Source organism: Anser cygnoides, chromosome 2 (genome assembly GCF_040182565.1).
Source record: "Anser cygnoides isolate HZ-2024a breed goose chromosome 2, Taihu_goose_T2T_genome, whole genome shotgun sequence".
Taxonomy (NCBI): domain Eukaryota; kingdom Metazoa; phylum Chordata; class Aves; order Anseriformes; family Anatidae; genus Anser; species Anser cygnoides.
Genome location: NC_089874.1, coordinates 107,620,114 through 107,636,110, shown reverse-complemented (window position 1 = coordinate 107,636,110; position 15,997 = coordinate 107,620,114). Strand labels below are relative to the sequence as shown.

The following is a 15,997-nucleotide window of genomic DNA, read 5'->3' as shown; positions in this document are numbered from 1 at the left end:
GACATGAGTACCCATTAGTGGGTTTGTGGATAATTAATCTTTGGCATGCCACAGAACTCTTACCTCATTTTGTTGTCATTATAATGTTGCGTTTCGTCTGAAAGAGTTATTTTGAATATTTTAGAAGTAAGGACCTCCTGGAAATAAAATACTTGATTTAGGATTTCTTTTTGATTTGGAGATGATTTTTGATGGCAGCATTTCCACAGCAAAAATCTACTCTAAGTAGATTTTTTTCTGTAGCGTAAGCTTGCCTAAACAGCTTTTTAGGTAGCAATTCTACTCTAGTAAAGGAAAAAAAGTCCTTTTTGGTCACATTAAATGTCCTAAAGAAGTTGTGGTATTGATGCTTGTATTTTGGTCGTTCGGGCTACTACTGATTAAACTGTGAAAACAGTGCTTTATATAAGGGGTGTGTGTGTGTACACCCACTTTGTGGGTTAGTGACTGCATGGGATGGCCTACTTCCGTAAGTATTTTTGTGTGTGATACTTGAATTCCAAGTTACATGCAAAGAAGTAATTGATTAACATCCTGGATATCAGGCTGGTGGAAAACATTCTTATGTAAACTATAGTTGTCAAATGTTGCCTTGATACAAGGAAGCATTTGGCAAATGGGTTTACAAACTTGATGTGGTGACAGCCTGAGTGCTGATTTGCTTGTGGATACTTGGAGCTAACAGGAGCATATTTTCTTCTGAAGGACATGTAAAAGTACCAGAAGAGCTGAAGTTCCCTAATGCCTGTTGTGTGGGAATTGCCTCACAGACTGCTCTTAGCATCTTTAATCCAACTGAACGGTGGCTGCAGGTCAGCATTGGAATACTCAGTATTTCAGTAAATGGGGAAAAGGTAAGAGTTTTTTAAATAAAGTTGTAAGCATAACACTGTAACCTTATGAGATGTCATACTGTAAAATTAGAGCCCTCTAGAGAATTGTAAGTTCTTTCTGTTTTATAGTTAAGGCAGACAAAAGCAGTGGTACCCTCTTTCAGGCAGGCCACCTGATTTATTCTAATTAGTAGAAATAATAGGGGTAAATACAACATGATGGGGTTGACTTTTAAAATTATTTTGCACGTGTAAATTGTGTTAAGTTGTGTAGCTTCCTACTTATTCGTTCCCGTCTTTGTGTGGAAAAGAAATTATCCCTAGAAATGCAGCAACTATCCTCTCTGGGGATGCTTTCTAATATAGTTTTTGGAGTTTGCTCCCATTTTTCTCAAAATCTCTGAATCTCGTGTGACAGGATAAGAAAGACTTGGAGCAGGCTTCAAGCTAGATGACTGTGGGTTTTATGTATCTTGTAGACCATAGACTGGATATCTTGGACTTTTTCATTTACTTTTGTCGGCACAGTAATAGTTCCAGACAGAAAAGATCTCAAGAGCATGCCAGTGACTTAGATTAAAAGTCTACCAGTACTGTTTCCTCCACTGATGAATACTCTTTGCAGAGGAGAATACGGCAACAGGACAAGCATAGTATGCTTTGAGCTTCTGACAACTGGACACGTGGGAACTTAGGAGCTAGGTGTTATTTCTGCTCATAGCTCTCAGTGGACTGTTCTCTATCTTGCTAATCTTTTGAAATTGTTTAGGGACGTCCATAGTTCAGTTCAGTTGTAGGTTCTATGCAATTTTTATTTACTGGTCCTTTTTACTAAGAGATAAGACAATAATTCATTTTGTGGGAGTTAGAAGCTGTAATATATAAGCATATTGTACATACGGATCCATGCATCATTTCTTGGTATGTTTATTTTCTAGCAGGTGTAGCACATGTTTTTCCAGGAGAATGACTTCTGGTTTTATTGTCATTTCCTCCTAAGAAATAAAAACAAACAAAATCACTAATCCACAAGTCTGTTTTTGTGTATGTGTAGATGTATATGTACATGGAAGTTTGATTTATTTTCTTACATTTTCATAGTTGCTCAGTATCAATAGGATCTTAGGCAACTGTTCAGAACTCAGACTCTTGTACTAGGTGGTGATTTTTTTTATGAAATTACAATGGACAGTCACATCTCAATCGTTTACATGAAGAAATACACGCATTCAATTTGTCTGCTGCACAATGTAATGAAAATTCTTTTTTTCAGTCAGGTTACCTTTGAGATGCACAGAGTATGACTTGCAGATGGTCACTCCTGCTTACAAATTATATATGAATATGTTCAACAGAAACTTTAGGATTTACTAGGCTAGTAAAAAACTAAGGCTGGGATTTACTGCTGATCTCCATCCTATCAACCTTTCCCTTAATCTTCCCCCACACTTCTTCCTCCCATCTTTGGCCAAAAGCACCAAGTAAAATTGGTTTCTTTTAATTATTTTGCTGATTATTTTTTTTCCAAAATCAAAACTCTACTTCTAAATTCTTTTTCAAAAATAATAAATACTATAATCCCAATCCTAATCTTCTAGTAGATGCTGGAAAGGAAACCCCAGCAACTTTCAGGCTGACTAATCTAACTTTTAAAACAAATGCCTACAGTTGGGTGAGATGGAAGTGGGATGTAATTATGATGATGCAAGAATTAATGTTGAACAAAACCACATACAGGATGTTTGTGTTGAGCAGTGGTGCCAGACGAATATAGTAATTTGAAAGAAGCTGTCCTCCAGCAAAAGGCTTGTTGAAATTGACATAGATTTTGTTTTTCAGGTGGATCCTGCGAAATATCAATGTCTTGTGTTCAAGAACAAAACTATCATAGGACCCCATTCTACTGATGACCTGAAAATACTTTTCCTACCTTGTCATTCAGGGATCTTTCAGTGTATTCTCAGCATTTCATCTTGGCCAGTTTCTGCAGATGCTGAGACAATCGTTCAGGCAGAAGCTTTGGCAAGTAGGGTAGTTCTGACAGCAGTTGCTGAAAATCCTCATTTAGAAGTAAGTAGCCAGTTGCGTTTTTTAATTGGAATTTTATGAATACTTTAATGGCTCTGACAAAGAATAGGAATGTGAAGTTGTTCCTCAAAGGAACCTAGAATTTCTTATGTTAGGGATGGGTAGGGAATATAAAAGAATATTTTTTAGAAACTTATAACTACTTAGGAAGTTTTAATTATGGAAGAACACCTAGCTGAACACGAAGAATTCATATACAACTGTGAAAATAATTAAACAGTACTGCTTTTTCATTATTAAAAGAATGGATGAGGTCTTTAACATCTAATGCTTTTTCAGTATACATTACCTACTGTGTTGGACATCATTTAGCATTAAAACATAGTGAAAAGCATTCCAATTGTAAGTTTTATTTTTTCATTTTTTAATTACATGAAGTGGGTTTTGTCATGGTTAGTTATTCCTTTGGGTTTATTTATGGCTGTAGAGAATCTTTTCAGAATAGTTCATAATTAAAAATAAATGGGTATATGGAATGCTTTATCATCTGTCTTACCATAAAAAACAGCTAGATGGGAGGTAGTATACTAACTCTAAGAACTAAATTTGGATTTGTGCAGTTGCACATTTAAGAGTCTGGTCAGGCAGAAGTGTGCATGATGCTACTTTTGGAGGTGTCTCAGCAAATTATGTGGTTGTCTGTGACCTTGCTGACAAAAGTCAAATTGTCAGTATATTAATCACAGCTAACAATTTTTTTCATCTTACCCTGAACTGTTAACCTACTTGGCCTAAGTAAGCATTTTTAACAAGTTTTAATGATATTCTAGTTGAATATATAGGAATAGATGCACTATTTTCATACTTAGTTAATTTGAATTTAACTTTCAATGTAACTTTCGTAAGTAGTTTGACAAAATCCATCGTTGTCCATGTTCTTCATTCAAACTTGCTCCATTTTTAAATTAAAAGTAAACCATACTATACCTCTACATATCTTGTTATCTTATTGAGATGGTAAAGTGTACCAAATAAAAGCTGTATTTTGCTACAGATCACAACACAAAGTATTTTTATAGAAACAAAATTAACCCCTCTTTAGTTATTTTCCTGAAGTTTAACTAGCTAAAATGTTACAGTTAACGTAATGTAGTGTCCTGCTCCTTTTGTATGCTGGTGCATTTTGGTGCTTTTCCATCCTTATGATTTCTGCTTTGCCTTAAAACCAGGTGGAAACAGGAAAACAAGATTATCTGGATTTTGGTGACTTGACTTCTGGCAGTTGGAAGGCTCTTCCACTAAAACTTACCAACAAAACCCATGCTTTTGTGCCAATTAGACTGATTATTAATGCAGTAAGTACAGTAAGCATCTTGTATGTGAAAGTTAACTTCTTGTGATACTGAATTTTAATAAAACCCCTTGTGGTGTGTATGTAAATGAGAAATATGCCCTTGACACTAGATGAAAAATCCCAAGGAGTCTAAAGTTAGTAAGGAAATAATTTTCACTGGGTGGTAATCTGATTCAGCTGTAATGGTACCAACAAAAGCGCTTCTGGAAAAAGTTGAACCTCTTTTTTTCCCCCCTCCTTTTGTAAATCAGCACAGCCACAATCTGTCCAGGTGTTGCATGATTTGAGTCAGTAGTTGAGCAGATAGCGAAAGAATGGTGTTGCCTAAACCTTCCTTTAGAGAAGACGGAACTATTCAAGGGGAAGCTGATGACTGAAACAAGCAGCCTTGCTTCACAGCAAGTTGAACAAGTCCTGTGTTCCTCTGCAGGAGTGAGAGTGAGACTCTGCCTGCTCTCTCCCACTAGGCAGGAATGCCCTGCATTGTAGGCTACAACATGCTCCCCTTTGCGTCTCTGATGCAATGCAGATTCTGCGTTGGTGGCTAGACTGGCTGCTTTTTGTGCTGTCTTGTTCCCTTATGTGGGGACAGCAGGGGAAGGACTGGCCTTATGTTAAGGTTGGATCATCTCCTCAGTGACTGGTCAGGTTTGGCCTTGCGTAGCCAAACTTCTCGAAGCCTTGCACTAATGGTTGTCTCCTTTTACTGCAGAAGGGTTTTGGACTATCTTCAGAATGTTTTCTGGACTGTAGCATACCAACTAAAACTACAGGCTAATCTCTAATTATTTTTCCAGACTAGTTTTCCTGTTTAGAGATGGCATTACATTTCTCAGCTCTCTCAGTATTCTTGTTAGTGACAATAAGAGTTTTAATACATTAAAAACTTTATTTTGTGTACAGAATGCAGTAGCTTGGCGTTGCTTCACATTTTCCAAGGCACCAGTTAATCCTCCTAGTGAGCAGTCACTCCAAATGGATACGGTTTCTCAGATAGCAGCTCCATCAGTTGTAAATCATGTGATCCATGCAAGTTACGATGGACAAGTAAGTAGTTTGAGTTGACTGATTCTCACTGTTACTGTCTGAAATGAGTTCTGAACATCTGAATTCACAGTAATGATCTCTACAGAGCCTACCTATTTGAGTAGTGTTTTATTGCTACAAGTTTCATTATATTTCTCTTCAAAATCTGTCTACTCCATGAGATGAGTCAACCAATTTCTTTTTCAGGATCCTGAAGCTCTAACTGTTTGGGTTCTCTTCCATGCACCTAAGAAACAAATTTCTTGTTCAGGTATAGTAATTTGATTTTCATTTTTAACTAAAACAAATTTGACTTTTAATGTATGCACATGTTAAAATTGTAGAAACAGGCTGCAAATTTGAAATTAAACAGTCTTTGGTTTGTGTCCTAATGTTTTGGGTATCATGTTTAAATTTAGTACCTGAAGGAGAAGGCATACTTCTATGCCTTAGTCTTTTAGATGTTAACAGGGGTACTTACGCTTCCATATCAGGCTGTATAAAGTGATTATCTACTTCAAGATGTGTGAAATTCCCTCTTCTTTTGCTGAGGGGAATTAAATAATCGCTTAAGAAAATGCTGCAATATGGATGAGAAATTTGAAAAAAAAAATCTTTTTTTTTTTTTTCCCTGGCTTCCTCAAAGAAATAGTATATCAGCTAGTTTGGCTAGTGTGCTTTTTGGTTTGCTTTAGAAAATTTCAGCCATATTTGGCAGAAAGGGAAAAATCTTAAATAACATCCTGTGAGACTTTACCTGTAGGTTTGCTTGTTGTCAGAGTGATAGGGAGAGCTTATATCAATATCCCCACTTGAGAGTAAGGTGTCTCAGTTCAGCTACTGATCAACACGTCCATAGGAATGGCCTCTGCTGCTAGCATACTTGCTTGAGTTCTGTGATTGATGGAGTTGTTCCTAGATCCCTTGGGTCCAGCAGATGAATTCTTGGCAAGAGTCGATGTGGAATTGGATAGTCCGGGACCTAGCAGTGTGATTAAAAGTATTCCTCTTCGAGCAAGAGCTGGAACAGCGAGGATACATGCTCCAAAGGACTTACAGGTTTGCATGTATTTACAAAGTATGTTCTAAGAATAGTTTGCTTCTTCCAGTAATATGTTTTTATAATACATTATATTTTATATTTTTATATTTATGTGTACACACATACATACACAATTTTCCATTTCCAGACAATACATCTGTCTACTACTGTGGATTCAACAGCCAAACAGCAGCTGCCATTGAAAAATGCTGGAAACATTGGTGTATACTTGAAAGTTAAGGTAGGCTGGCTTCTCCATCTTGAAATCATGTGTTCTGTGCCATTAATGTTGTATTTGGAAAAAATAGTTAAGCCTTGAGATCCTAGCTTAACTGGTTTACAAGTTGACATAAAGAGAATGAAAGATAACAGATGAGTTTGTACAATTGGAAAAAAACAGATGAGAATTTTGTTGCTCAGCTTTGATTATATTTCTTTTAACAAATATACTTTTTAGGTATGTTAATGAATAGATTTTTAACAAACTTATAATGTGTAGAAGTAGTGAATCCTGCACTACACAGCTGATGTTAATTAGCTCATGAAGTAAAGTTTCTTTAGAACAAGTAGGAATATTAGCATTGGTAAATGTTTTTTATTATTTTTTTTTTAATAAAGCTGCATTAGTTTTCTATAGACAGCTTGCCAAGTTAGGTATGAAGCTGAGTTCTTTTCAGGTATATACGTTCTTTTCACCTTACTATAATTTGTCTGAAAATCCCTGGAGAGTCTGGTCCCATACTGAAGGGTAATGACACATTTGAAACTAGCACTTTGAGGTCAAAAAAAAAAGGAGCAGTTAGGTCCTATTTTAGTTATACATATATTATGTATGAGTATAAAACAAAGTAGATGGCTGTGAGCACAAAATTTCTTGGAACAGAGGCCATGGAGATAGGTGCATGAGTAGTGCCACAAAACTTACGTTAATGTAATGTTAAGAGTTGGTACCCTATGTTGAGGCTAGTGCTGTTACTTAGCTAGTAGTGTATCATTGCCACGTTGTAGTTACTATTCAATTCTTTAAATCTCCTCGTGGCTCTTTTACTGTTGTATGCACAGTTGTCTTCTGCTAGAGATATTTATGCTGTCCAACTGTTGGAAGAATTTAGCTTGTGTGAGATAGTGTGAAAAAGTTCCGAAGCTGTCAGGTATATCTAAGCTATCTGAATTGCATGTATGACAGAGGGACAGCCAGATTGCATTGTATGTTCTAAAAGTATTTACTGCCCTTAAATTAACCTTCCCCATTTGTCCCCCCATTCACCTTCAGACATCAAATCAGGACAGCTGCTTTGCTGTTGAACCTGGCGATCTCTTCCTTCTTCCTGAAGAAGAACGAGAAGTGACTGTGATGTTTTTTCCAAAAACTGTAATGTCTATACAAAGGTAACATAACTGATTTTATGCTGCCTATTTTAAATGGTTACTTTCAACCTTATGGTCATGAACAAATGTGTCTCCCCAGCAGGGGACATTGTGGAGAGAACTTTACGTTGCGTTGCTTTCTTGGTTCCCCATTCATGACTAGATTTTTGCTAAGCATCGCCTGTTCCATAGATTCCCTGCCTCGTTTGCTGTGCATAGCTTAACATTTAGGCAATTTTCCCTGTCACAAATCAGCAGCTATCTTGAAACTTGTTGTTTTAAAAACAAAACAAAAAACAGTAATTCCCTCAGTACCTTTTGTGGTACTTGCTTCTAAAGTACAGCAAAGTTTTAAAATACTTAACTTGTGCAGCCCCTTCAGTACCTTCCCTTTCCTTCATCTAGTTGAGTCAAGGGAAATAATTTTTCTGTTCTACAGCTGAAAACCTGAAGCAGAGATCATCAAAAGTATTAATTTTGGCTGCTGTAACTGAACAGAGGTTACTACGTAAATCTTGTATAATCCTAATGTGTGTATTTAACTTACAAATGGAAAATATATGAATAATTACACTTATATATAAATAGTTTATATAGTTTATAATAAATATAGTTTTAAAATAGTTTAATAAATACTAGTTTAGTATAAATAATAGTATAGTGTATATATGGTATAGTAAATAGTATAAATAATAACAGTTTAATAAGTATAGCTTATAATAAAACTTCCTCTAAAATAGAGCAAGGATAGACAAAATCTGTCCAAAATATGTTCAGCTTCACTATCTAGCTTAATTGGGCATACCCAGTGCATTAAATTAAAAGCTGAGTTCTGTGCTAATGACAGTATGATCCTAATGGATAGGCATGCGAAGTGATTGATCTGTGCTTTCCTGTGGCCTTGTGCATAACTGCTTTGCTTTACAGCCTCTAGGCGCTCAGCAGCGTTAGAACCTTTTAAGTTCACTTGCAAATGCTGCCAAATGACTACTAAACTATCTAAAGCAGTAATGAGAATTCCTGTTCCCTGCTGGTGGGATACAGGACTGTCAGTAGGCATCACAGGAATTCAAGGACAGCTAGACAGAAGTTCTTGAGTTTCATTCCTGGCTTGAAGTGGGTCTGTGCTATAGCAAATTCTTCAGCCTGTTCCTTGTGAGCTTGGTATCCTTACTGCTTTCTGCCTTTTTTTCTAATGGCTTTTTTCCTCTTTTTGCTTTTTTGAATGTTTGTTTCTTGTTCCTTGTATCATTGGTTAGGTAATTTCAATCTTTACTTCCTTCCCTGTATATACTTCAGTTTTCTTGTTTTATTTCTCTGCTGATTTTCTGTCTTTTTTTACTTAGGTGGCACTTTGGCTTTCCTTGTTCTTCTGCTTTCTTTTTTTTGTTTAGTTTTCCCTCCCAGTTTTGTTTGATAGTTTGGTCCAAATTTTCTATTCAGTACTAGCCTATTTCATTCTAATTCATTATTTAAATTTGTACCCTTGATGCTCTCATTTGTCTATTTCTCTGTTTGGTCTGAAGAAGGCAGTAGTCATCCACACTGTGCTTGTGTCCTGCCGCATAGAGGCTCTGTCATGAAAAGCTAGCCTTATCCATAGGCACACTGTCCCAGGAAACAAACTGAAGAGAGAACCTTGATTTTTGTGGTTTAAAATGCTATGGAATTTTGAAACTCCTGGGTGTATTGCACTTGTGAAACTTCACTGAAGCTTTACAGGCATTACAAAAGGCATTTCTGTACTGTACAAAGAGACAACCAGACTTCATGGTTTCTCTCCAAGGTTAGTCTGTCAAAATAATCAGAAATCAGCAAGGGGAAAAAATATTTTCTTTAGCTGTAGTCTCTGAAACACTCAACTGAGCCATGCCCAGATGAAACACTTCAGACGACAGTATGAGGTACGTGCGGCACATATGCCTGTAGCCTGAAGGATTTAAGTTCTGTCATACTTAAAAGCTCTGCCATGCTTAGTAAAATAAAAGTGCATTTTCTCCTCAAGAAGGTAGTTAAAAAAGGCCTATCTACAGTATTTTTTTCAGTTATGTTTTATTTTCACCAGCTAATCTTGTTCTGTGATTGAGTTAAAAATTATTTAATTATTTTTTAAAGTGTTTTGAAAATCCTTGTTCTGCCATCTGGGCCTCAGTATGAAGTGGTGATGAAAGGTGAGGTGGAGTCTGTGGAAAATAGACCTGTGTCTACAACTGCCAGCTGCTCAGACATCCCACCCATTCTCTCCAACAAGCAGTTCATTGCTTGGGGAGGAGTAAAACTTGGAGGATCAGTGTAAGTAAAACTTAAAATAAGTAAGTGCAATATAATATAGAATATCATGCTATTTGCAGCACAACTTCTGTACTGTTCCTGTTCACGTAATAATCCACAGGTGATAAGCTAAGCTGTTTGTACACAAGTGAGAGAAGCAGTATATTACAAATTTTATTTTTGGACAATAAATTTTTGGAAACTAATTGTGATCTTGTTTAAGGCTTCTTTATTCAAGAGCCTTTAGTTCTTGTTTAAATAATACCTGATTCTGTAAGACTTGTGTGTAATGTAAGTAGAAATGTAATCAAAAATATTTTCCGGATAAGATGGAAACATTCTATTAGTTCTTATGACGACTTTCTCCTGCTAGAAATATCTGTTTTTCTTCAATTCATTAAGTCTAGAAGAATCCAGTCTGGTAATGACAGTCTGAATAGCACAGTGTTGAACTTCCCTGAATTTATTTGAATTTGATTGTGTTCTGATATTAAAACTACTAGTGACTGAGAATCCATTGCATCCCTAAACCATGATTATTTATCCTTCAGGCTAGTTCTTGTCTGAATTTTTATGTAGTTTCAAGATTCCAGTTTCACTATTCCAAGATTCAGTAAAACTTTTCATAATTGTTGAGATATACTTTATTGCTTCTTTTGTGTGTCAAGATTGCAATTTTTGCAAATCTCTGGACTTCTACTAAGTATTACTTTGGGGACTAATGCACTTTCGTACTAATACTGAACTTCTCAAGGAATCATAGTATCATTAAGGTTGGAAAAACCTCCAAGATCATCTGATCCAACCATTGCCCTACTACTAATGTCACCCAATAAACCATGTCCCTAAGCACCACGTCCAACCTTTCCGTAAATACTTCCAGGGATGGTGACTCCACCACTTCCCTGGGATGTTACCAGTTACCATTCTAAAGTGACCCATAGAACCACTTCTGATAGATGTATTTTTTGTCACGATAGTGGATTTCTAAAATAGTAGTTTTGTTGTTTTGTGTTTTGGAATGATTTTCTCAACTCTATTTTTTGTTCATCCTGAAAAGTAGTTTTGACTCTCAAAAACTATTAGGAAGCTGAACTTCTTAAAATTTTTGTTTCAGTAGTGTACAAAACAGCGTATGCTGCTGAAAACTGAGGAGAGGCTTTTGTCTCTCTCCCTCCTGTTTGCTCTAAATGCAAAATCCTTCCTCTTGTTTTTACCAGCTTTGGGGCTTATTAGATCGTTATGTTGATTGGTTTTTGACTCACTAAAGCAAAAAAGGCACTAGCTCCTCTTGCTGGAGAGTTTTTCTACCTCTGAAGAAGGATCTGAGTACTTGGAAGCCTGGTCAATGCCAGGACGTATCAGAGGGGAAAAAATGCTTTTTGATCAGCTTCATGCTGCCAAGTGGCCATAACTTCCTGTGGTACAATCCTATTGAAGAGCACATGAAAAGGAAACGTTATCCTTAATTTAGTTCTCTACCACTGTTCCAATGAATCTGGGTTGTGCTAGTTACAAGACTGCTTTTGCATAAGTGAGTGGTTCTGGATAATCTGATAACATTTCTGTCTTAAAATGGTTTTCATTTTTTGAATTTTTAAAGGAATTTTGGTATTGACACAACTGCTGTGTTCTTTGATAGTTCAAGTTGCTATTTACAATACTTAAACTTCAGAAAAACTATATATATATATACACACACATTTTTCTGCTGTATGAGGACCAACGTGTAATGATGTATAATGCTGTAAAGTCTAAGTTTGAGAATATAGAAGTAACTTTCTAGCTAATACATTCTCTTGTACCAGGAGGTCATGTTTTTTATGAAATGGCTTCAATTGTCCCATTTACATTGCTTCCATGAATAAATACATATAGTTAATTTATATCTGCTGCAAAGTATAACTGAATTTATATTTTTTCAGCCAGCAGAAGTTAACTTTAAGAAATAACTCTCCATCTGTGACTCAGCATTTAAGACTGGTGATAAGAGGCCAGGATCAGGACTGCTTTCAGGTAACCGCAAAGAAAATTTCTCTTCAGTATTTGTTATCTATCAGGATAAGTTTATAATAAAAATGTCAAAACTTGTCTGTTTTGTAGTGCTTGCTCAGTGGTAGCTAAGATAGATTAGAAATCAAGTTGTAGAGGATCTCTGCAAATAAATTTCATCACAGAAAGTGAATTTTGGATTTGCTATTTTAGAATAGCAGCTCACTCACTAGTCTGTTTTCAGTCCAGAAGAGTTGAATGGGGTTAAAGGTTTAATATATAGTTATACTAGCTCAGTGGAATGGCACAATTGAAAATAGTTTGTCTACTTTGGATGGAATTTCACACAGTAAGCATATATTAAGATGGGGAAATATCTGTAATTTTCTGGCTGTCTTTTCAAAGAGATATTTTGGGTCATCATATGGTCTTGTACTGCACTGATAAGGATTTTGATTGCTCTTTTGGTCCTGTGCAGTGGTCGTGTTCAATCTGCCAACCTATGTCCTATTTCTTTATATTAGTGGATGTACCCTCAAGCTGTGTACAATTTGACTTGTCATGCCAGCACAAAAGGACAATTTCATGAATTAGGCTGTTATCCTACTCAGATTCTGTTTTTCAGGTAAAGGATGTCTCTGAAGCACCCACTAAATTCTGGCAGTACTCTTGACCAGGCTGTTGACATAGCTCTTTGTGGCATTGCCTGCTTGACTGAAGGTGGTGGCGATCAAAATTGGAGTGGTGTTCCCTTTTCTGCTGGTGCTCTGTTCCATCTTGGCACCAGGACCTTGCTCATCTCTGTCTTGGGTTGACCAATCGTAACAGAGAGGAGTCAGACATGCTCTGAAATGTTGATAGACTTGTGACGCTGCTTGGCTAGGCATGTGACATATTTAATGTGCCAAATAGATTTTGAATTTCAGATTTCACAAAAGAGAAAATCTGTAACTAATGAGGCATCAGATGTCCTGGTAATTGTATGGAATTCTGGACATCAGAGACTGTTTTTTTTTTAATTCTGGAAGTACTGGAGATGTTTTTCCTGTGCTTATCAGCAGATTCAGCTCCCAGTTATTAACCGGTTCATCTGTAGCCTTTCCTTTGAAGGGTGGCTGGTTTTCTTTGGGTCATTGCTAAACTTATATTCATTCTCCAACAGTCTGAGAGGGTTTTAGCCAGTGTGGCTTAAGTTCCATTACTCCGCATTAAAGGTGATCTGGATGGAATTGTTTGGTAGGTTGTTGGTTACAACAGGAACAGAAACCAGAAAATCTCCTGGCAGTGTTAACTGCCAAAATAATTTTTTGTGCCTCTCTTTAATAACACTGTAGGCCTCAGTTAAGAGGATGAGCAGGTAGCCCAGGAGTGCATTGGCCAGTGAGGACTGTAAAAGAATTAACACTCCAAATAAATTGGAAACTGTGGAAACCAAGTTTTTTTCTTCTAGCTGGAGTCAGTAATTACACATTATTGCCCCCCTGCCCACAGTTTTTCTAAAGAATGCTTGAACCTGCTAAGTAGTTTAATACTTAATGCAGCTGAGATATGGCTGCTTAATTAAAGAGCTCATACTTGTGTCTGGTGTGCCTGTTCATTCTTCCTGAGTGACTATCATACGAGACTAATTGATAGAGCCAGAGGAGCAAATGGCTCTTTTACTGAAAGGAGTATTAGGATACCGGTGTCCAGCTGTGCTGAAACTTGTGAAGGGGCTGGTTAAACTGTTCTCACTTATAGAATCATAGAATCATAGAATATCCTGAGTTGGAAGGGACCCTTAAGGATCATCAAGTCCAACTCTTGATACCGCACAGGTCTACCCAAAAGTTCAGACCATGTGACTAAGTGCACAGTCCAATCTCTTCTTAAATTCAGACAGGCTCGGTGCAGTGACCACTTCCCTGGGGAGCCTGTTCCAGTGTGCAACCACCCTCTCTGTGAAGAACCCCCTCCTGATGTCGAGCCTAAATTTCCCCTGCCTCAGCTTAACCCCGTTCCCGCGGGTCCTGTCACTGGTGTTAATGGAGAAAAGGTCTCCTGCCTCTCGACACCCCCTTACGAGGAAGTTGTAGACTGTGATGAGGTCTCCCCTGAGCCTCCTCTTCTCCAGGCTGAACAGGCCCAGTGACCTCAGCCGTTCCTCGTACGTCTTCCCCTCCAGGCCTTTCACCATCTTCGTAGCCCTCCTCTGGACACTCTCCAACAGTTTCATGTCCTTTTTGTACTGTGGTGCCCAGAACTGCACACAGTACTCGAGGTGAGGCCGCACCAGCGCAGAGTAGAGCGGGACAATCACCTCCCTTGACCTACTAGCGATGCCGTGCTTGATGCACCCCAGGACACGGTTGGCCCTCCTGGCCGCCAGGGCACACTGCTGGCTCATATTCAACTTGCTGTCAACCACGACCCCCAGATCCCTCTCTTCTAGGCTGCTCTCTAGCGTCACATCGCCCAGTCTGTACGTGCAGCCAGGGTTTCCCCGTCCCAGGTGCAGGACTCGGCACTTGCTCTTATTGAACTTCATGCGGTTGGTGATCGCCCAGCTCTCTAACCTATCCAGATCCCTCTGCAAGGCCTTTCCACCCTCATTCGAGTCAACAACTCCTCCAAGTTTGGTGTCATCAGCAAACTTGCTCAAAATACCTTCTATTCCTACATCCAGATCGTTTATAAAAATATTGAAAAGTACCGGCCCTAAAATGGAGCCTTGAGGGACACCACTGGTGACCGCCCGCCAGCCTGACGCAGCCCCATTTACCATAACCCTTTGGGCCCTGCCCGTTAGCCAATTGCTCACCCATCGTATGATGTTTTTATTTAGCTGTATGGTGGACATTTTGTCCAGTAGGATCCTATGGGAAACCGTGTCAAAAGCCTTGCTGAAGTCCAAAAAAATCACATCAGCTGGTTTCCCTTGGTCCATCATACGGGTGATCTTATCATAAAAGGAAATCAGGTTAGTTAGGCAGGACCTGCCCTTCACAAACCCATGCTGGCTGGGACCAATGACTGCTTTGTCCCCCAGGTGAGCCTCAATAAGTTCGAGAACCATCTTCTCCATGATTTTACCAGGCACTGACGTGAGACTGACAGGCCTGTAATTGCTAGGGTCTTCTTTCTGACCCTTCTTGTAAATCGGCACAACATTTGCCAGCTTCCAGTCTACCGGGACCTCTCCAAATTCCCAGGATCGTTGAAAAATAATTGAGAGAGGTTCCGCGATGACGTCCGCCAGCTCTTTCAACACCCGGGGATGAATCCCATCCGGACCCATGGACTTGTAGGGATCCAGGTGGAGTAGCAAATCCCACACACGTTCAGGGTCGGTTGGGAGTTTGTCATCCCCACCGTCCCAGTCCTCTAGCTCAGGGCACCCTGGGTCCCGAAGCCCATCATCGGCATTGAAGACAGAGGCGAAGAAGGCGTTAAGCGTCTCTGCTTTGCCTATGTCATTGTCTGTGAGGAGACCTTCCCTATCAAGGAGCGGCCCTATGTATTCTTTAGTTCTCCTTTTTCCATTCACATATCTGAAAAAGCCCTTTTTATTTTCTCTCACAGACACAGCCAGCTTCAACTCAAGGTGTGCTTTGGCCACACGAATTTTCTGCCTACAAACACGAACGGCATCCCTGTATTCTTTCCATGACACCTGGCCCTCCTTCCAGTAGCGAAACACTCTCTGTTTCCGCCTAATCTCCATTAGAATGTTAATGTCTGTTAATGTTAATGTTAACATTAGAATGTTAATGTCTTCTTTTAAAAGAAGTGATCTCCCAGCTCAACCTAAAGCTTGTGGTTTGCACTTCTATAGGACAAACTTCTGGTTAGACTTGTTTTAGAAAGTGTCCTTATCGGTAAGCCATCACTTTGGGTTAGAGTAGTTGGAGAGTTCTAGCAAGTTCCTTGCTGCTGTATCTCCGTAACCTTTTGGTGCCTTCTCAGAACAGTGTTCCTGTGACTGTATCTATACATAATTTCTTTCAAGATATTTTGAGAACTTTATTTTGAGCTCAATCAACTCAAAGTGCTATTTATTTATTTTCCTAAAATCATTGTCTTCACAGCTAAATTGTGGCTTCT

General features: G+C 38.4%; 1 protein-coding gene across 1 annotated transcript in view; it reads left to right on the top strand.

Annotated features, from left to right (window-relative positions):
- Positions 1-15,997, top strand: part of CEP192 (centrosomal protein 192) — an 84,910-nt gene that overhangs the window by 41,338 nt on the left and 27,575 nt on the right. Inside the window, exons 29-38 of the mRNA XM_048077134.2 lie at positions 706-854; positions 2,673-2,903; positions 4,091-4,216; positions 5,119-5,262; positions 5,449-5,512; positions 6,161-6,300; positions 6,432-6,524; positions 7,557-7,672; positions 9,767-9,943; positions 11,848-11,938. Coding sequence (XP_047933091.2) covers positions 706-854; positions 2,673-2,903; positions 4,091-4,216; positions 5,119-5,262; positions 5,449-5,512; positions 6,161-6,300; positions 6,432-6,524; positions 7,557-7,672; positions 9,767-9,943; positions 11,848-11,938 — 1,331 coding nt within the window. The remainder of the gene's footprint in view (positions 1-705; positions 855-2,672; positions 2,904-4,090; positions 4,217-5,118; positions 5,263-5,448; positions 5,513-6,160; positions 6,301-6,431; positions 6,525-7,556; positions 7,673-9,766; positions 9,944-11,847; positions 11,939-15,997) is intronic.